The sequence below is a fragment of the Pinus tabuliformis genome, chromosome J (assembly GCF_031772625.1).
Source record: "Pinus tabuliformis cultivar Carrire ecotype Pingquan chromosome J, CPIR1, whole genome shotgun sequence".
Classification (NCBI taxonomy): domain Eukaryota; kingdom Viridiplantae; phylum Streptophyta; class Pinopsida; order Pinales; family Pinaceae; genus Pinus; species Pinus tabuliformis.
In genome coordinates this window covers 1,621,725,435-1,621,747,984 of record NC_142295.1, presented here as the reverse complement: position 1 = coordinate 1,621,747,984, position 22,550 = coordinate 1,621,725,435, and the positions used below count along the sequence as shown (strand labels likewise).

Below are 22,550 nucleotides of genomic sequence, written 5' to 3'. Positions count from 1 at the left end.
AAACAATCATATAAATCAAGACCTACTTACCAACACTTGGACTTAAAATCTCATATTAACAATATACACTATACTCTGACAAAGAATCTGATGACCGTAAATACCAATTAATAGTACCTTTGATATCAAGTGTTAAAATGATGTGAATTGATAAATTTATGCTATTGATAGAAATCGTTGAGCACTTATAAATGAGTGTTCTCATCCTATAATTATGCTCCTTTCACTAGCAAATATCAATTACCACTTAAAGCAACATGATACCAGTTAATCCACTCTAATGCAACAAACATCATTAACCTTTTGTCTTTCTGTTATCACCAAAAAATTGATCATCTAGCCTAATTTACTAGTTGGATAGACTACACCATGTAAAGCCAATTTTACCATAGTAAAATTGCTTTCACTATAAGAAATTACTTAATAAACCACCTTTGTTAAGTAATTTATAGTTAAACCCATGAAGAATAATTAAATAAATCACTATTTATTTGATTTTCTTCTAGGAATAATTAATTAAACCATTGTTCAATTATTATTCCTTGTCATATTTGACCCAATCACAAAAAATGATAAATCATTAATTATCTTATTTTTCTGTAAGAATAATTAATTAATCACTAATTAATTATTATTCTTTGTCAAATTTGATTAAATCCCTTAGGAATAATTAAATAAACCATTATTTGTTTATTATTCCTTAACTAATTCCTTGACATGACAAAGAAATCATTTATTTATTAATTATTTCTAGATAAATGTTTAAATACTTTTTCCCTCCTAAACAAATATAATAAAATATTCTAGATGATTATTCCAAGAATGGGATCAATAATATTTTATTATTGCTCATTATTCAAGGATAACTCAATATTTTGTTATAAATATAAGGGTCTTCCATTCATTATTCAGTTTTGATTATTTTCATTGTTGCACTCACTGTTTTAACTCTGATTATTTTCATTGTCACACACCATATTTTTGCTAGGTTTATACATTATAGAGGATAGAGACTCTACACAAGTTCAAGACGTTTGAGGGTAGCCAAGAACTCATCCCATAGAGGGGGACTGGTAACATCTATTTGTTCCCTTCATAGGTGTTATAATAAAAACTATTCTTTGTATATCTGGTTTCCATTGGATTATTGGAGTTATTACTCTTTCTTTTTGTTGTTTAACTATGATTGTGGCATAGATCAGAATTTTGGCAGGTTTTGTTTCTATCAGTTGCTACAGATCTAGAATATTTAGTAGCCATTTATATTGTTGAGATTGTTTTTCATCCACAATCTTAAGTGGGTTCTTTTCGTACATCTTTCAGAAGAAAACACTACAACAAAATTGGCGACTACGCTGTGTTTTATACTTTAGATCAGAAACTTGGGTGACCTTCGGTTTTCAGCTTAGGGTTTCTTCTTTTTTCAATTCTCTTAATGTTTCCTAGTTTTTTAGCCCTAGATCTCTTAATTTTCTAACTTCCGCAAGCTTTCTAGTCATTTCCGCAGGTCACAAGAACCATCTGCGACAAAGGCTGCACTTTTTTCCAAGATTTGCTGACAGGGATCCACAAAGCATAAATCAGAATTTTTGGCCCAAAAAGTGCGATCTGGAGGCCAAAGAACACTTATCAGCCCAAAAAGTGTGATCCCTATAGGAAAACAGGTCAGCACTTGCGATTTCTAGGTTTTAGGTTTTTTTCTCAAATCTATTTCTGGGTTTTGCAGAGAGTTGTCTGTTGGGTTGCCTGGCCTCTGTCTCATCCTACTTAGGCCTTGATCCACTCTGATTTACTCGTCAAAGTCAAATTTAGCCTCCCCTAGGGCTTCTAGTATACTTCCACCTTTCTAGGAGGAGTTTAGCTGAGTGAGTAGTCTGAGTTTCTGTAGCACTTTCAGCCACATTTTCCAGATCTGTACCCTTCTATTTCAGATCTGTTAAGATAGGTTGTTACCATCCATAGTTTCACATTTAAAATTGTTTGGTCATTTTCCTTAGGGTCCCATCGGTTGCCCTAGGTGTTTCACCCATCTCCCTATCTTTTTGTAATGATCTTCCTCTCTGGTTTTTTGTTGTTGCTGCACCACTTTCCAGCAGCTTAGTGTCACTTGATCCCAGTCACACCGACATTTAGATCTCTTGACCATTTCAATATATTTTCTGTCTATTTAGCCACCAACTAGCATAGTGTTTGAAAACCCAATTTGGGTGGGGTTCAATTAATTGTTTTGCTATTCATTTTTTGTTATTAATTTCAGTGTATTTTCAACAAGCTTTTTTCTTTTTTACAAACATGATCTGGGCTTAATCAATTAATACATGTGCACACACAAACACACCTTAAGCGAAGGGTGCTTGGTTTATACTATCAAGCCAAGACTTAACATAATAAATTTATCTCCCTTCATTGAGACAAAGGCATATTTTTTATCTCCCTTCACCATTTCAATGTCATGTATGTCCTACCACCATTGCGCCACCAAGGCATTTGTCGTGGAGCCTATTAGGCCTTCATCCCCAGTTTTCGCTTGGGAATATTACCCCTCCCCATTGGGTTCGAGCTCATAACCCTCCGAGTCCCTACACTGACTCTTATCCTAGTTCATCTGATTCCTCATATGATTCTGGGCCTCCTTCACAGCATATCATCACCATGTCTAGACCTGTGCAGGAACCTAACCTGGTGTTTGGCTCTGATTTTATGCCAGTGGTCACATCAAGCAAAACAGTATCAGGAACCATTCTAGCAGCCCCCATGCTCCCCTTTATGGCTGGGTTAAGTCTATCGGATTTTAGCCAATTGATAAACGACCTCATACACCATGATGCTGGTTGGCTTTCTATGTCAACTAAGCTTCCCTTAGACATCCCAAAGTTTGAGGATAATGTTGGAGAGGATCCTACAACCATGTCCGATCCTTCCACATGTGGTGTTTGTCCAACTCCATAGTCGATGACTCCATTTGTTTTCGGCTATTCTAGCGCATGCTCACTGGAGACGCCACAAAATGGTATGTAGATGATCCCTCCACATCTCATTCCGTTTTCACGACGCTTGCTAAAGTGTTCCTCTCATATTTCTAGTTACCTCTCTGGTATGACACTGGTACGAAGCTATTGACCACATTCCATCAGTCCTCTGCCACTCGCCTTTCTGACCATGTTCAAGAGTGGCATCGAAGGAGGAGCACATGTCATGCTCTGCCTTTCGAAGACCATGTCTATTTAGATTGGTTTCTTATGAGCCTTTTATCTCCCATTGGAAAAGATATCATGTCCCATTTTCCTTAGACCGAGGAAGAAGGTCTCCAAACTATTTTGAGATATGATCTGATTTATGCACAATCTGGTTATGTCTATACCATCATTCTAGACCTCCCTCATCTTGGAAGTGCCAATGCACCAGGGGCATCTCACGCTGCCGACGATATTATTGGAACCCTTTCACACCCTTCACCATATACTCAACAAATTTATGGCTGTCCGCAGGGGGGCACCAGTTCCTCCAACACTTATGCCCCTCCTGCTAGAAACATGTTTTCAGAGCCCCAAACAGTCTACCAAACTGTTGCTCCTCCTAATGCACAACCGAGCTCTCTAGCCCCTCAATCATTAGACCTACAGCATCCCGTGCATGCTCATCCCTAGAAGTCATCGCCTCCTCAGGGTCAAGTGTTTTCACAATAGAGTGACCAATCCCCAAAGTTCAAAGAAAAATAATAAGGGGAAGGTAACAAGGGTAACCAAGGTAATCAAGGTAATCAACGTAGTGAACCCCAGGGGAACCAGCCTAACACCAACAACCAGCAATAGGGCAGCCAGCCCAAGTAGAACAAGGTTATTCATATGAAAAAGTCTTGTGCATATTGTGGTGCACATGGCCATTATACACATGAGTGTCCTCACTTATCCCAGATGCGCCAAATTTGGGAAGCTCAAGCAACTTCTAGAGATCAACAACCACCTCAGAATCCTGCACCATCTCAACCAGCAGTGCTCATAAATCCTATCCCTTAGCAAGGATTTTTTGCTGCTCAACCTCAGCCAGGTCAAGCAGCCTACCCCCCCCCCCCCCCCCCCCCCCCACCTTCTGGTCTTGGTGACTACCAGATCCTTATGATGAACTCTGATGAGGTTAACCCCTCCAATATCAACCTGCAAACTTGGTTGCATCAATATGACAAGCCCTCGACTTTGTCTGCCACCGAGTCCAAAACCAAAATATCTACTGAGCCTCTTACGACACCGAATGGTCATTTACAGATCCCTCAACCTAAATTTGAGGCCATTCCTAAGATCCCAAATGGACCATTACACCGTAATGCGGCTTCTAACAGAGCTGCGCATACATACAATATAGTGGACAACTTGGCATAATCACCTACTACCATGTCAATGCCAGAAGTCCTCCAGTCATGCCCATCTTAAAAGAAAGCTCTACTAATTGCCTTGAGTGCAGTAGATACTTTTGACGATCATTTGATTGTCTTTTCGGTTGATACATCAGAACATCCGCCATTGCCTTCATCTGTTGATTTCTAGATACCAGTCTGAGTCCATAATTCCATCATCTCCCGATGCATTATTTACGAAGGAGCATCCACCTGTGTGATGTTTCCTGTTGTTTGGAAAGAACTTAAGTCACCTGAGTTGTCCCTTATTGGTTTAATGGTTCCTGACCTAGGTTCAAAGTTAATTGTGCCAAACAAAACCCTACACTACTGGCCCTTTCAGCATCAACTCGTGTAGCGCAGGTTGAAGTCTCACACGAAGCAGTATGGGGGGAGGCTAGAACCAAGTTTCACATGTATCCCATAGAGTTGCACATCAATAGATCAATATTTCATAAATACATTATTAAATCACAACATATATCGCAATCACAATTAAACAGAAGGAAATAGATAAACACAGGAATTCTTCAACAATCTTCTTTATTGATCTTCAATATGAGGTTACAAAATCAAACTGCCCTGCACACTCAGCTGCAGGGGTCCATGCACTTAGCTGCGGACACTACTCTAGGCCTCTGCGCACTCAGCTACAGAGCCTTTCCCTCCTCTATGACTCACTTCTCTGTGCTATCTTCTATCGACCCATTACATCCATCATCATCAGATTATGCCTTAGACTTTCTAAGACACACCTATTTATACAATCCCATGGTCCATGGACCATGGGTGGATCTCAAAACCAACTCAAATTTACATAGACAAGGGGCTAAAACCCCTTTTACTCCTAATTACCTACATGCTCCGCATCCACAAATCACGGAGACTTTACATCTTTTACCAAAATTTACATCAAAACTTGGGTTTTTAACCCCAAAACTGACCCAGGGGACCCCATCCCAACAGGCCCCCAACACAAAGGTCATGACTCACCCTCGAGTCACTCGGCTAGCATTGTGATCTTGCTACAAAGATCCCCCAACTCCATGTGCATGACTGCAACCTCGGTAGTGCTCTGCATAACTGCCTGCTTGACCTCTTCTATTAGCTGCTATGTAGTTGGTCCTTCCATGACTAGTTTCATCGTTTGTTATGTTTGTTGCAAGCCTGTCAGCTTCTCCTGAATGTTGGTTGTGGCTTTGTAAGATTCTTCTAACCAAGGTCTCAACCTGGCCTTAAGCACGACCTCCTTCTTCTGGGCTGCTTCTATCTATGCGAGGAGCTACTTCCCCTCTTGCAACTTGGCTAGACGATGTGCTGGAGCAATTGAATGCGTCGTTGCCCTGACCTCATCATATTGCTTCTGCAGCTCATGAGCCTCTGTATTCAATATTTGTAGGTTTGGGTATTCTTGCATGGTTGTCACCAATTCCATTCCTACTCAAATAAGGCCGAGCAGTCAGCAACTACGGCATCCAAAGTGGCCATCCCTTCTTTGATGGCAACTCTGTGTTGCTCCCTAACCTTAGGCGGAGTCATAGGCTATAATTTAAGTTGCAACTCCATTATTTTCATATTGAGCTCGAATTGCAATCGTGCAATTTCCACCTTCGCCTCGCGCACTCCTGCAGCTAACTTCCAGATCTTAGCTTCCGACTGTGCATCCTCTAGAATGTGAAGCTCTGACACTGTTCTACATGCCTCTGCTACCACAGCCTCCAGCCTGGAACTCTGTGCCTGCATTGTTTCCTTTTCCTTCAAGGCCTGCGTTTTCTCGGTGAACATCTGTTCGTTGTTCACCATGTATTCACTAATCAAATTGAGAGCGCGCTTCTCTTGAGCTCTCAATTCCTCCATCACCCCTACCTACAGCACATGAAGAAGCTCATTTGGGAGCATTACGATGTTCAGCCTAATGTTCTTGAGGGTGCTCAAGATGATGTGGTCATCAACAGAATCTGCATGTTGAGACCTTTCTAGTAAAGCAACAGTTCGAAGGTCCAAGGTCCTTACCAATTCCGCAGCCTGACTCGTCCCCAGTTCTAGGCTCACTTGTGATGCGCTCACTTGACCTGTGCCCACCTATATCCTGTTAGCCTGGATCTGTAGCTCGCACAGATTTTTTTGGATGCTCCCCAACATCTGCATATACTACTGCTCAAACTGCTACAACACTTCAGTGGTAGTTTCCCATATTTCGTGACTTGTCTAATTTTTTCTTTTTGCGGGGACCTTCTTGTTGCTCTTGTCCACACCTTTTAAGCTGAAATGGGGTGTTTTGCCCCTCATCTCCTTTGCCGCCCTATTCAGATTTTTCTTCCTCCTCGGTCACGAGATAAGGGGATTTGCCACTTCTCTTTGAATTGCGTTGTTCTTGCTTAGCCTACTCCTTAACAACATGCTCCTTCTCCATCCTAGCCTTTTTTTGGCTTCCATTTTCCGTCGCGCGGCCAAATTTTGTGCAACTTGCTTGGTTGAATCCTTTCTTTTCTTTGCTACCGAGATTTCCACGCCCTTACTAGTTCCGACATCCAAGTCTGATGGGGCACGCCACTCTGTTGGCCATCACTTAATCACCTCTAGATGTCTGTATTTGTGACCAAATATGGTAAATCATACAATTTTTGTTGCGGGTCCTTCTATGCCTGAATGTAGACTTGGTGGAAGTCAGCCTTGAACGCAGCATATGTTAACAACTTCTCGTACAAGGTTGAGGACAACCTTGGCCATTGGTTGATGGCCATGCAGATGCTTTCTTCCATCAAGACCCAAAATATTTTTGCTTCTGTGACCCACAAGGGGTCCTTTGTGGCCCATAGGGAGGCAAACTACATGGCCTCTGGCAATCCTTCTTTCAAGTTTAATGAGAAATATTTCGGCGGAAATCACATTGTAATATTTTGCCGACGCGTTTCGAACCAACGAGTGTGGTTCATCGTCAGGACAAGTTGAAGAACCAGATCATGGCTACAAGTTAAATAGGGAGATCAAATCTTCCAATGGCTATATTTGACTAGGAAACATCTATATTGGACAGGGAAATTTGACTGAGAAACAGCTAAATTTGACTGGTCAACTCGACTAGACCGAGGGAGAGGAAAAGTTATTAATGTTAGTATTATATTCATTACCAACATTTGAATAAAAGTAAAGTTTGTAAAATAGTTGTTACTATAAAAATTAAATAAATAAATGGTTAGCATGGAGGTTTTATTTTTATTTTTTATTTTATTTATTTTACACCACCAAACATCACTCATTAATAACCTAAAAATAGCTAATATGGAATACTAATTAAATGAATATGTATCTTATGAAATCAAAAACATTACATCAATAATATGTAAATATATGCATTCTGAATTTAGTGTAAAAATATAAATAAATAGTTAATAGTAAATAAATATGCATTGAGGAGACCCATGTTATTGCCAAGGTGGCGCATTTCCATCACCAAAAATTTAGGCAAGCCATAGAAATCGAAAAAAGGCCAAGAAACCTCAATAGAGATGATGGCTGGAAAATTAGTAGTTGCTGGATCCCTGCCCTCTCCTCCTAGCCACTTCCCCATTTTTCCCCTCCCTCTCCCCCCCTCAATCCCTGCCTGGTTTCCTTGTTTTTTCCCCTCCTTGCCTTGTTTGATCATTGTCCTTTTTTTCCTTATCGTCTCTCTATTTTCCTTCACTCCCTCCAGATATATATATATATGTTGGCATTATGATTCAGGTGTTGTACTTGATGGCAAACGCCTTCAGGTGGTAAATCAAGAAGGACGCAGGAAATTTTGTTTAGCAAGCGCGTCCCCGCAGGTATTCCATACAGAACCCGCGTCTAGGGACGCCGGCCAGCCGTTCAGAAGGTGCGTCCGCCCAGTGCACACATTTCAAGGTAGAGAAAAACTCGTGGGGGCTTCTTGTGTGGTATCTAGCCGACGGTTGCGTGTTTCTCTGGTGTCGGCTCGTGGTATTGTTCCACGCTTTGGGGAGAAGCTTGCCTATATAAAGCAAAGGAGTTCATTTGGATTAGGCATCATCTTGGTTGATCATCTCTTGGTGTGATCTAGTCCATATCTTTAAGGGTAAATCTTCTAATGGACTACGATCTATATGGCGCATGATCAGATCTGTGGATCTGAGTGTTTGGGTTGGTTCTGAAGTCCTCTTATCTTCTATATCTAAAGGGACGCAGATTCAGTGAAGGGAAAGTGCGCCGGGACGCAGTACAGTAAAGGATCAGGTGCGTCTCTGAAGCGAAGGACGCGGCGCGACTGTGGTATTGGGTGCGTCTCTGAAGCGAAAGACGCGGCGCGATAGTGTTGATGTGTGCGTCGGTCGCAGACAAGCAAAAGGAACAGTGCGTCTGCACGCAGAACAGCATAAGGTATACTGCGTCCAGTCGCAGGCCACAGAAAGAAAATATGCGTCCCTGTCTCAAGATGATCTGTTAACTGTATATTTCTGTTCATAAGGTGTTCTGGGTTGTTTCTGTAATTACTGATCTGATATCTGTAGTAGACTGTATCTGTTGTATACTTGTTGATCATTTTGAAAAGAAGTAGGGGGTTGTAGCTCCCTTCCAGGAGAAGTCTGGAAAACAAGAAAGAGTTGTAGCTCTTTGCAGGTTGCAGCCTGCGTGCTGGTAAAGGACTGCACCAGTACAAAATCATTGTAAAAAGAATTTCTTGAAAGAAGATAGAGACATTATTGCAGCAGGTGGTTTTTCTCCCGCATTGGGTTTCCACCTTACATCTTGTGTTCTTTGGTGTGACTGTCTATTTTCTTTATTCATGCTCATTGTTTTATGGTACTGATATGCAAGAATATTTCAAAAGATCAAATAAGGAAGATTTGGTAAATTGCTAGATAATACTGATTCCCCCCCCCCCTCAGTATTATTTCCAACAATTGGTATCAGAGCAGGTCCTTCAGAATAGCTTGATCGCTTGAAGGTAGATCGTTCATCATGAGCAACTACGAGAGAGAAGCATCAATCAGGCCACCCGTCTTCGATGGAACAAACTTCAATTATTGGAAGGTAAGAGTTACTGCATATCTTCAATCTCTTGGTACAGAAGTTTGGAACATTGTAGAATCAGGCTATGCCTTTCCTTCAGTTACTCCTACAGATCCAGCTGAGAAAAAGCAGTATGAAACAAATGCAAAAGCTGTCAGCACTCTATTAGGAAGTATATCTCAAACAGAGTTCATGAAGGTCATGCACTTCAAATCAGCAAAAGAGATATGGGACAAAATGATCACTAGCTATGAAGGAGATGAACAGGTAAAAGAAGCTAAACTTCAAACTCTCAGGATTCAATATGAGACTCTCAAGATGTATAATGATGAAAGTGTGGCTAATTATTTTCTTCGAGTAGATGAGATTGTTAATTGTATGAAAAATTTGGGTGAAGAAATAAAAGAGACTATAGTAGTTCAAAAGATTCTAAGATCTTTATCTCCCAAGTTTGAATCTAAAGTATCTGCAGTAGAAGAAAAGGAAAATCTCCGTGTTCTCACTATGTCTCAGCTGCATGGAATTCTAACTGCTTATGAAATGAGAAAGGGAGGTCCATCAGATAAAAGGGAAGCTGCTTTTAAAGCATCAGGCAAAGAAGATCACTATGAAGCATGTCATGTTCCAGAAGAAGAGGAAGAAGAATCAAACTTTGTCAGAAATCTTCAAAGGGGTTCTGGAAGGTTCAGAGGTAAGCTACCTTTCAAATGTTTTGCTTGTGGAAGAGTAGGTCATTATGCTGCAAAATGCTCTTATAAGGATAAAGGAAAGGAACCAGTTAGATGGAACAAGAAACAGGGTACAAATAAGAAAAGCTACTACACCCATGAAGATAGCGATGGCTTATCAAACAGTGATGAAGATGAACAAGGTAACAAATATAGATTGTTAATGGCATTTGAAGATGACAATTATGAGGATGCTATAGATGTGGATAACCTTTATGATGAAATTACTAGACTCAAGAGATGTATAGAAGAAAAGAACATGATTATTGATACTCTACAATTTCAGATTGATGAAAAGGAAAAACATCTTGAAAAATTAGAAGGTGAAATTGTTGGTCTTAGAAAAGAAATTGAGAAAACAAAAACTATTAATCTCAAGTTTGTCAAAGGATCTGAAACGTTGAATGAGATTATCAGTGTGCAGCGATCTCCTCTAAATAAGACAGGTCTGGGCTACAATGGAGAAACTTCTCAAGCTTCCACTTCAAAAAGTTATCTTGATGCCGCAAGAAGAAATGAGCAAGAACACAAGGAAGATCATCAGGTAAAGCAGGGACAAACTTCAAACTATCAGGGGCAATCCAGCTTAAGGGTGAACAAAAGCCACAACCAGCCACAGGTAAAACCTTCTCAATTTGGTTCAAGAATAGATGAAAATAGAAATTACAATCAGTCGGCTGGTAGATTCAATAATCGCAGAAACTTCTTCAATGGACAATGCTTTTCTTGCCATAACTTTGGTCACAAAGCAGCCCAATGTGTTGCGTATAAAACAATCATGACTAGGGAAGCTCAAAAACAAAGAAGCATGACAGGGAATACAAAAAGGACCTATAACAATTTTTCAGCTCTTGAAAATGAAGTTGAATGCTCTATTTGCAATAATTTTGGACATGAAGATGTTGAATGCAGAAGCAGGTTTCCGGAAAGAAAGGTACAAGAACAAAAAAGGGAACAAACCTCAGGCACCAAAACATGGAAAATAAAGGAACCTCAAACAGAAAGATGTGGGATAGCATTCTATGCAGAAGGACAAGAAAATCTATGGTACATTGACAGTGGATGTTCAAAGCACATGACATGTGATAAAGAAAAACTTGAATCTTATTCTAATTTAGAAAAGGGAAAGAAAGTCTCTTTTGGAAATGATACTCCTGCAACTATAAAAGGAAAAGGTATTGCTCCTTTAAAAGAAGATGTTAAGGCTGGAAATGTTTTGTTTGTTGATGGACTAAAGCATAATCTTCTAAGTGTAAGCCAGATGTGTGATCAAAGAACCGAGGTTATATTCAGATCAAATGGATGTCTTGTTCGTGATCTTGATACAGGTAAAACAGTTCTCAAAGGAAAAAGAACTTCAAATAATCTATACATTTTTGATGAAGAACAACAACAATGCTATTTAAGCAAGGATGAAGAGCACTGGTTATGGCATCGAAGATTGGGACATCTAAGTTTCTCACAAATAAGGAAAGCTTGCAAATATCAGGCAGTTCGCGATCTTCCAGATATCAAAATTCCTGACAACACCATGTGCAGATCATGTCAGTTTGGAAAACAGACTAGAACTAACTTTCCAGAGAAAGAAGGATCAGCCAGTATGCCTCTGGAGCTAGTACATACAGATGTATGTGGACCATTCAGAAAAAGAACACCTAGAGGAGAGGAATACTTGATATTATTTATTGACGATTTCTCCAGGTTTGTTTGGTTGGGACTTATGAAGCACAAAGATGAAGCTTTCGAAAAATTCAAATCCTTCAAAGCCTTGGCTGAAAATGAATCAGGTCACAAGATTAAGTGCCTCAGATCCGACAGAGGTGGAGAATTTACTTCAAATGAATTTTTCGATTTCTGTGATGAACATGGAATAAGGAGAGAATTTTCTACAGCTAGAACTCCTCAGCAAAATGGAGTAGTGGAAAGAATGAACAGAACAGTCCAGCAAATGGCTCGTGCTATGCTTGATGAATCAGGAACTCCTGCAACCTTCTGGGGTGAAGCTGCACATGCGGCAGTTATTATTCTCAACAAGACAAATGTTCGAGTGAACAGCACTCAAACTCCTCATGAGCTCTGGAGTGGTAAAACTCCTTCAGTAAAGCACTTCAAAATCTTTGGGAGCAAATGCTATATCAAAAATACTGAGGAGCAGCTTGGAAAACTTGATCCTAGAGCAGATGAAGGAATTCTTCTTGGCTACTCTCCACATAGCAAAGCATACAAATGCTACAATAAAAGACTTGGCAGAATTGTTGAAAGCATTGATGTAGTGGTTGATGAGAAAGGATACATTCCTAGGCAAATACATCGTGAAGACATTGAAGAAGATGAAAGCTACCCTCAAAGACAGAATGATGAAGAAGAAGAACCGCAAGAACAATTTCAAGACGGACCTCACGAAGAAGCAGAAGAAAGAACAAGAATAGAAGAAAAGACTCCATCCAGATATGTTCAAAAGAACCATCCAGAATCTCAGATCATGGGACAAAAGGAAGCAGGTATACAAACTAGAAGAACAGTTGCAGAAGCTTCAAGTTATTTGGCATTACTCTCCTCTACTGAACCACAAAATGTGAAAGAAGCATGCAAAGATGAATGTTGGGTGAAAGCAATGGATGAAGAACTTGAGCAAATCGAAAAGAACAATACTTGGGAGCTGGTTCCTAGACCAAAGGATAAGAATGTTATCGGAACAAAATGGGTGTTCAAAAATAAATTGAATGAAAATGGAGAAGTAATTAGAAACAAAGCCAGACTTGTTTGTAAAGGGTATGCACAGCAAGAAGGAATAGACTTTGAAGAAACTTTTGCTCCTGTTGCAAGACTTGAGGCCATCCGAATGTTTCTTGCTCTCTCAAGTTGTCAGAACTTCAAAGTATTTCAAATGGATGTGAAATCAGCTTTTCTGAATGGAGACTTGGATGAAGAAGTGTACATTGAACAGCCAGATGGTTTCATTCTTGGAAACGATCCAAATCTTGTATGCCGATTAAAAAAGGCTCTCTATGGTCTCAAACAAGCTCCAAGGGCTTGGTACTACCGGTTGGACAAATATCTTCATCAACAAGGTTTCTCAAAAGGTTCAGCAGATAGCAATCTTTATATAAAAGTTGAAAATGACAAATTACTAATACTTGTTGTGTATGTAGATGACATTATTTTTGGCAGTAATGAAGAAGCTATGAGTCAAAGCTTTGCCTCAGTCATGCAGAAAGAATTTGAGATGTCCTTGCTAGGAGAACTGACATACTTTCTTGGTTTGCAAATCCAACAAAAGAAAGGAGGAATCCTTTTATCTCAAACCAAGTATCTCAAGCAGATTTTGAAGAAATATGGCATGGAAGATGCAAAACCAGTATGTACACCCATGGTCACAGGATGTAGTCTCAGTGCAAATGACGAATCTGCAGCAGTTCATCAACCAACCTACAGATCTATGATTGGAAGTCTACTATATTTGACAGGTACCCGACCAGACATCATGCATGCAGTTGGAATAGTTGGAAGGTTTCAGGCAAATCCAAAGGAGACTCATCTTCAAGCAGTAAAGAGAATCTTCAAATATCTTCAAGGGACTCAAAATTATGGCCTATGGTATCCTAGAGATCCAGATCTCACTCTTCATGCTTATACAGATGCAGATTGGGCCGGAAGCGTGGATGACAGGAAAAGCACAAGTGGTGGTGCATTCTTTATGGGTTCTAGACTGGTATCTTGGTTCAGCAAGAAACAGAGTTCAATTGCCTTGTCTACAGCTGAAGCGGAATATGTTGCGGCTGCATCTTGTTGCACCCAACTTCTTTGGATGATGCAGACTTTGCAGGATTATCAAATCACTTGTACACCTCCTATTCCTATCTTATGTGACAACACAAGTGCAATCAGCATCTCAAAGAATCCGGTTATGCATTCAAAAACCAAGCACATACCAATCAAGTACCATTTTCTCCGGGAACAAGTACTTGAACAAAAGGTCAAGTTGGAGTATGTTCCTTCTAAGGAACAAGTTGCTGATATTTTCACCAAACCGTTGCCCAGGGACACTTTTGAATACCTCAGGCAAAAGCTGGGGGTTGTTGATGCATCATCTCACTGTTGACCATCTTCCTATTGATGGTATAGGCTCAGGGGGAGCACATAATGCATTGTTGGCATTATGGAGAAGGAGATCTTGGAAATAGCTGCAATATGTCTCTGTCTTCTTCATGATGGATTTCTGGTTACAATTCTGGAGAAGCATGAGCATAGGGGGAGCATACCCTTTGCTCTTGATGTCAAAGGGGGAGAATGATGAAGCTGAAAGTTTATGTGGTTGCCATCAAGTCCAAAGGGGGAGTTTGTTGGCATTATGATTCAGGTGTTGTACTTGATGGCAAACGCCTTCAGGTGGTAAATCAAGAAGGACGCAGGAAATTTTGTTTAGCAAGCGCGTCCCCGCAGGTATTCCATACAGAACCCGCGTCTAGGGACGCGGCCAGCCGTTCAGAAGCCGTTCAGAAGGTGCGTCCGCCCAGTGCACACATTTCAAGGTAGAGAAAAACTCGTGGGGGCTTCTTGTGAGGTATCTAGCCGACGGTTGCGTGTTTCTCTGGTGTCGGCTCGTGGTATTGTTCCACGCTTTGGGGAGAAGCTTGCCTATATAAAGCAAAGGAGTTCATTTGGATTAGGCATCATCTTGGTTGATCATCTCTTGGTGTGATCTAGTCCATATCTTTAAGGGTAAATCTTCTAATGGACTACGATCTATATGGCGCATGATCAGATCTGTGGATCTGAGTGTTTGGGTTGGTTCTGAAGTCCTCTTATCTTCTATATCTAAAGGGACGCAGATTCAGTGAAGGGAAAGTGCGCCGGGACGCAGTACAGTAAAGGATCAGGTGCGTCTCTGAAGCGAAGGACGCGGCGCGACTGTGGTATTGGGTGCGTCTCTGAAGCGAAAGACGCGGCGCGATAGTGTTGATGTGTGCGTCGGTCGCAGACAAGCAAAAGGAACAGTGCGTCTGCACGCAGAACAGCATAAGGTATACTGCGTCCAGTCGCAGGCCACAGAAAGAAAATATGCGTCCCTGTCTCAAGATGATCTGTTAACTGTATATTTCTGTTCATAAGGTGTTCTGGGTTGTTTCTGTAATTACTGATCTGATATCTGTAGTAGACTGTATCTGTTGTATACTTGTTGATCATTTTGAAAAGAAGTAGGGGGTTGTAGCTCCCTTCCAGGAGAAGTCTGGAAAACAAGAAAGAGTTGTAGCTCTTTGCAGGTTGCAGCCTGCGTGCTGGTAAAGGACTGCACCAGTACAAAATCATTGTAAAAAGAATTTCTTGAAAGAAGATAGAGACATTATTGCAGCAGGTGGTTTTTCTCCCGCATTGGGTTTCCACCTTACATCTTGTGTTCTTTGGTGTGACTGTCTATTTTCTTTATTCATGCTCATTGTTTTATGGTACTGATATGCAAGAATATTTCAAAAGATCAAATAAGGAAGATTTGGTAAATTGCTAGATAATACTGATTCCCCCCCCCCCTCAGTATTATTTCCAACAATATATATAATCCTTAATATCTCCTTGATTTTGTTTTTTATAGCTCTATTTCTTACAATTTCCATCTATGATATTAATAATAAAAGAAACTATCTTGCATAATAACTTATTAACTATTTATTTATATTTTTACACTAAATTCAGAATGCATATATTTACATATATATATATATATATTTGTAAGCTACGACGTTTCCATTTCTATTATATACAACGAAAATAAAATATACATGCAAAGGCGACCTCAACCCGCCTTGAAGGGAAACCGGGTCTATTGGTCCTTCAAAAATATTGTCTGAAGAAGTTTACTTATCCAACATAAAACCATTGTCTATCAAAAATCCTTACAGTCTTCTATCTTCAATTTGTTCCTAGCTGTCTAGAATCAAAAACCTGACAAGCTACCTTAAACATAGGATCACTACAGTTTATAACAGCATGCAAAGAACAAAAAGAGTAACTGGGCAGACACTTCAATCTACCATTATTTCTTGCTTAGGCTCCTCTTCTCGTTTTGCCTTTGTCAGGTCCTTCAGCATACCTCTTAGTTCCTCTATTTTGATGTCCTGTTTCCGAATCATAAACAGTAGGCTGGCCATCTCTTTCTTCATGTCCGGCACCCCTTGGGTGATCTCTGTCATCTCAATTGCAACTTTCTCCATGGCCCTAGCAAGTAGATGCTTCATCACCCAGTACATATGTAATGCTTGCTTGTACAGCGTTAATCTCCCTCTTGTGTTCCTAGGGTCCGGCAGCATGGTATCCCATTCTTCCATTTCGGGGTCTGAAGGTTCTTCCAACACTCTGTTCTCCAACGCATCGATTATCCTCCTTACGTCTTCGTTTGTTCCCTTGTTGTAGGCTGCCTCCGCTGCCTGAGTTGCCTGCCCGATAGAACGCCGCCCTCTCTTCGGCTGATCAGATACTGGAGTCTCCCTTCCACCATAATCATCCTGCCTCGTTCTCCCTCGCCCTCTGCGTCTCCTTCCTTTCCCTCTTTTACCTGGCCTGCCTCTGTTGCTATTTCTGCTGCTCTGCCCGACTTCAAAGGTCACTCTCATCCTGCCATCCTCCTTCCCTATCTCCATATCCTTCTCTCCAGAGCTATCGGTTGCCACCGTAATATGTTCCTGCTCTCTCCCGGTGGTCTTCCCTTCGCCCTCCTTCTCCTGTCTTCCCCTTCTTCCTCCCTCCGTCATAATACTTTGACAGCGCCTGAGTCTTTGATTTACGTCTCTCTGCTAGACTAATCCTTCCCTCTCCACCTTCCCCGCCTTCCGATTGTCTGTCATTCCACCTGCATCTCTTCTTAAATGTGTTTCACCACCTAGCATCTGTAGCTACAGATAATCGCTGCCGGACCTTTCTCCTGCCCTTGCCATAATTTGTTCGCTCCTTGGTATGCGTACTGCTCCACCACCCTTCACCTCAGCTCTATTAATGATCGTCGTTCTGTATGATGCCTGCCGACCACCTCCCCATCCCATCACTGCCCTGCATTGGCCGTAGTTCTCCACCCTGATTGGGGCATGAGTGTTATCATGTTCATGGTTATATTGCTACATTATAGTCCTGTTCAATGATTCGATCTAAGTGCACCCATCTTGTCGTGGCCAGCTGGGCTGTCCATCTGCTGTCCACTTTTCCACCTATTTCGTTGCATCCCCAGTTTGCCAAATAATCTGCTGGTCTGTTGCCTTCTCTCCTTACATGGTGTATGACCTTGTATTCAATACTTTTCATAGTTTCTTCTAAGTCCTGTACTAGACCCGCCATTCTCCAGCTCTTAGCCACCTGTTCCCAAGACTTGCCATGATTTAGTTTTCTGATTGTCTCTATAACCAAATTAGAGTCTCCTTCTATTTCTAATTTCCTGTATCCATTCCTTATGGCGATCCTGATTCCTTGGTATGCCGCCATGAATTCGGCTTCGTTGTTACTCATTATACCTCCTCTGTCTGCATAGATCCATCTGGTTTGACCTTGGCTATCTCTGAAGATTCCACCATATCCCGCCGGGCCTGGATTTCCTTTTGATGCTCCGTCGAAGTTAAGTTTGGTGAAGCCTTCTTGAGGGCGGATGAATATAGTTGGGCTTTGGTTTTTTGTGACCTGTTTCTTTTGGTGGTGCGGAAAAACCATTCCTGGTTCCAGGTTTAATTTTCTTAGAATATAAGTCTCTTCCTCTGGAGTATTCCAGTCTTCCTCAGCCCACATTTCCAATAGAATTGTATCCCTTATTTGGTTCTAAGTTCTTTTCCAAACACCCTCCGGTGTAGATATCTTACCTTGAAAAATCCTTCTGTTTCTCTCTTTCCAAATGTTCCATATGTTGAACCCCACTACCAGGTTCCAAGCTCTTCTAATCACCGGGCTTTGGAATTGTCCCTTTCCCTATTGGAATATAGTTTGTGTTATATCCTAGGGGTCTCTTTTTGTCTTTTCGAAGAGGCCTCTAGTTTCTTCCCATCGGTATTGAGCTACTCTGCATCCATTAAGGATGTGTTCCTGGTTTTCACCACTTTGATTACATAAGCTACACCTTGGCGGTCCTAAGAACCCTCTTTTTTGAATTTGGTCCCATGTGAGTATGCGTTTTCTTCCTACCAGCCAAGCAAACATACTGACCTTAGGCCACCATCTGTTCTTCCATAGTTGTTTCCAGTCTTGATTGCGATCATCTTGAGCACCTTTGGTTTTTTATGGTATATTCCTCTTTGGTTGTGAAAGTACCTTTTGTGTTTCCTCCCCATCTTAGGATATCTAGGCCATCTCTACTTTTAATCCTTCTTGAGTCCAATTCCTTGTTTATCCGGGCTTTTAGATCTTCCTCTATGTTATTGTCCCATTCTTCCGGTCCTTTCCACTCTCTCCACACCTCATTTTCACCTCCTTCCTTCCAGTAGTCTTTGACTAGGGTTAATCCTTTTGCCTTGGCTATCCTGTAGGTGTTTTGCATTTCCTGGTTTTCCAACATTTTTCCCCTCTGTTGCCATGCTTCCTCCCAGAATTTTGTTGTTCGTCCATTCCTTATTTCCCAGAATGCATGCTCCCTTATGATATCTTTGTTCTCGCATGCCAATTCCATATTGCTGAGCCATTTGGCATTTCTACCTTTCTCATTATTTCTTCGGTTGCTGTGGGCATATTATATTTTGATGTCCATATTTCCTTCCAGAGATCTTTGCCTCCTTTCAACCACTGCCACCAGAGCTTCGTCACAAGGACTTGATTTAGGGTGTATGGATCTCTTAACCCTAGCCCCCCTTCCTCCTTAGGTTTTGTTAAGTTATTCCATGAGCATAGGGCCCATTTCTTCTGTTGTTTTGGTCCTCCCCATAAACATTTCCTGTAAATATCATTCATTTTGGTGCAGACTCCTTTCGGTACAGCCATAACCGATAGGGGGTAAATAGGGATAGATTGTAGTGTCGATTTGAGAAGCACTAGCCTGGCTGCAATATTCAAAGACCGAAAAGACCAGTTTTCGAGTCTATTTTTAAGTTTCTCTATAATGGGCTGCCAGTTGGCTATCCTCAGTGAGCTTAGATCAAGCATAGTTCCTAGATATTTGGTAGGCAGTTCTCCTTTTCTGAACCCCATGATTCTTGTTAGGTGGGCTTTAACAGTCTCCGGTGAATTGAATATGAAAGTGCTTGATTTCTCCTTATTTATTTCAGTCCCTGATGCCTCCATAAATACCTCCAAGATCTCCTTTACCTTTTTCACTTCTCTCAAAGATACTTTGCAGAAGATCATGATATCGTCAACAAACTGCTGGTGCGTAACTGAGATGTTGTTTCCCCACAGGCGCAGCCCTTTAATTTTCCTTTCTCTTAGCTCTTTCTTGAAATACCTTCCTAGCCCTTCAGCTGCTATTATGAACAAAAAAGGGGACAGAGGGTCTCCTTGGCGCAGGCCCCTTGTAGCATTAAAGGTTGTTGTTGGTGTTCCGTTTAGGAGTATGGAGAAGTTCGGTGTGGCTATCATGCTAAGTATCCATTTCACCCATCTATTACAGAACCCATAGGCTTGAAGAGTGGCTTCCAGATACTTCCAGTTCAACCTGTCATAAGCTTTTGATAGGTCCAGCTTGATCATCATGCCTGGCTCTTTTTTTTGTTTTAAGGTATGTATAACTTCTTGAGAGACTACCAATCCATCCAGGATTTGTCTTCCCTCCACGAACCCTATCTGTTCAGGGGATATTATATTAGGTAGGATCGGTTTGAGCCTATTGACCATTAAAGTGGCTATAATCTTGTAAATAACATTACATAGGGCGATCGGTCTGAAGCCTTCTGCTGATTCAGAGTGGGCCGATTTAGGGATTAGAGTTAATAGAGTGGAATTTAGCCCCGACCAAACTTTTTGGTGAATGCGCGCCTCCTCCACCACTTCTAGGATTTCTTCTCCTATGAAATGCCAGCAAGCTTGGTAGAACTCCGCAGTGTATCCATCAGGACTAGGGGCTTTATTTCTTTTCAGGCCCTTCACTACTTCCTCTACTTCCTCTAAGGTTGCTCTCCTCATCAGGGCTAGATTTTGATCTCTGGTTACTAGCTTGGGTATTTCTTTTACTACCTTGGCAATGGCCTCTGATCTATTTCTCTGGGGTTCGTTGAGAAGGTCTTTAAAATGCTTTACCAAGTTCTGTTCCATTTCCTCGTGCTGAGTTATGCGCTGGCCTTCCTTGTTTTTGATTGAGAAGATCCTATTTCTCTATCTGTGCTGAATCATAGCCTTGTGGAAAAACTTTGTGTTTCTCTCTCCTTCTCTAAGCCACTGGATTCTAGACTTTTGTTTCCATAAAATTTCTTCCTGTTTCCTACGCTCTTCTAATTGGCCTATTATTATGCCTTCTTCTCTGGTTCTCTCCTCATTTCTGCCTTCCAATATATCCTTCTGCTGCATCTCACTCATCTTTTGTTCTAGGCGTTGTTGCTCCTTGAAGATGTCCCCAAATTCCTCTTTATTCCATTTTTTTATTCTTCCTTTTAGCTCTTTCAGTTTAAGTTGAAAGGTTTGCATTTTGTTTCTACCTCTTTGTTCGCTTTTTGTCCACCAATCTTCTATTTTCGGCAGAAGCTTCTGGTCTCTGAGCCAGAAAGCTTCGAACCTGAAAGGCCTACTTTTGGGGCTTTGCTTGAGGTCAATCTCCAACTTTATTGGCCAATGGTCTGAGCCTGCTACTGGGAGGATCATGGCTTCTATAAACACATCTTTCATCATGATTTGTTCAGAGATAAGGAACCTATCCAGCCTTGAGGCTATTTGATTTGTCCCTCCTCTGCGGTTATTCCATATGTGGGATCCATTTATAGTTTGGATATCCACTAATCTTTGTTCTGTTATCATATCTCTAAATGCTTCCATATCTGAATCTGTCCTTCTCAGCCCTCCTCTCTTCTCTTCTAGGGTCTTGATCATATTAAAATCGCCCCCTATAATCCATGGCCTCTTTGGGATAAGATTTCTCATTACTTTTAGATTTTGCAAGAATCCTTTTCATTCTGTTGGGGTATGTGGCCCATACACTCCTGTTAGGACAACATATTCCGTTGATCCTATAACCTTGAATGTTCCTGATAAAATTCGTGGGAGACTTATCTAGTTTTCAAATTGTATTTCCTCCGTGTTCCATATGATTGCCAATCCTCCTGTGCTGCTTATTACATCCTGCCCCATTATTTCATATCTGGTATTGCCCTTGCTCATTATTTCTCTCATTCTTTCTGTGCTAATCTTTGTTTCTTGGATTATCATTATACTCGGTCTGTCTCTATTTAACCTCTCCTTCAGGTATCTTTGTTTACCTCTGCTGTTGAGGCCTCTGATGTTCCAACTTGTAATAATCATTTTAATAATTTTGGTGGTATTTGGAATACCTCTGAGAGAGGTATGACCCTTCCAGAGTTTACCAACGTCTCTCCTACCTCCTGAATTGTCTCGTTCAGTGTCCTCTTGCCCCTCTTTCTAACTCCTTTGCCAGCGCTACTCATTCCCATGTTCTGGTTGCCCTGTGGATCTATTGGCTCCAAACTAGTTGCTATTGCTACCCCAACTTTTTCTTTGTATTTTTTAAATGCTTCTTTATACTGTTGCTTCTGCTCCTCCGGGATGAACCTTTCATCTAACGATCTCCACTCCTGCAGCAGCTTCTTCATTATGCATTCCTCTTCTCCTCCTCTATCTTTTTGAGGGTCTATCTCCATTTGTATTTGTTCATTTGGCTGTTCATTTTTTTCTCCTGCCTCCCCAAGGTCTATTCCCTTTTGTTCTGATATTTGTTTTCCTGTTTCCTTTGGGTTTTCCATTTTCTCTTCGTCGTTGTCTTCTTTTTCCCCCATCTCAGTCTCTTCTTCCTGGAGGACTTTGAATTTGTTCTGTGTCTCCAGGGTAATATTTTCCTTTGTCACTTGTCGTTGTGTTTTGCTGGATCCTGATTTCTTTCTCTGTTGGACTTCTTTAAAACCCTCTTCTCCCTATTCCATTTCCTCTGTTGTTGTTTTCTCTTCTTCCCTCCTCTCCCTTCCCTCCTCTATTCTGATTAGAGGACATTGCCTGAATAGATGCCCATATTCGTGACATCGTCTGCAACGAAAGGGTATGTGCTCGTAGTCCACTGGTTGTTGCCAGATCTCGTCGTGATATTCCAGCTCAATGAAGTCTGGGAGGGGTTCAGTTATATTCATGTATGTGCATATTCTGGCATAAGATGTGTATCTTCCTCTCTTTGTGGATTCTGCAACTTTCACAAAGGATCCTATTGTATTCCCTATGCCTTTTAAGATTTCTGGATCCCAGAACTCCATTGGGAGCCCAAAGAGTCTTATCCAAACCGGGGCCGCCAACATTTTCTCTTTGTCTGG

General features: G+C 41.2%; 1 protein-coding gene across 1 annotated transcript; it reads right to left on the bottom strand.

Annotated features, from left to right (window-relative positions):
• Positions 1-20,400: 20,400 nt before the first annotated feature.
• On the bottom strand, positions 20,401-21,159 carry LOC149233687 (uncharacterized). The gene has a single exon (XM_089382261.1). It carries the CDS (start codon positions 21,157-21,159, stop codon positions 20,401-20,403), a length of 759 nt encoding a protein of 252 aa, XP_089238387.1.
• Positions 21,160-22,550: the final 1,391 nt, after the last annotated feature.

Bases quoted from the DNA above. Each gene is read 5' to 3' on its own strand.
- LOC149233687 (XM_089382261.1), bottom strand. From the start codon at position 21,159: ATGAGAAATCTTATCCCAAAGAGGCCATGGATTATAGGGGGCGATTTT.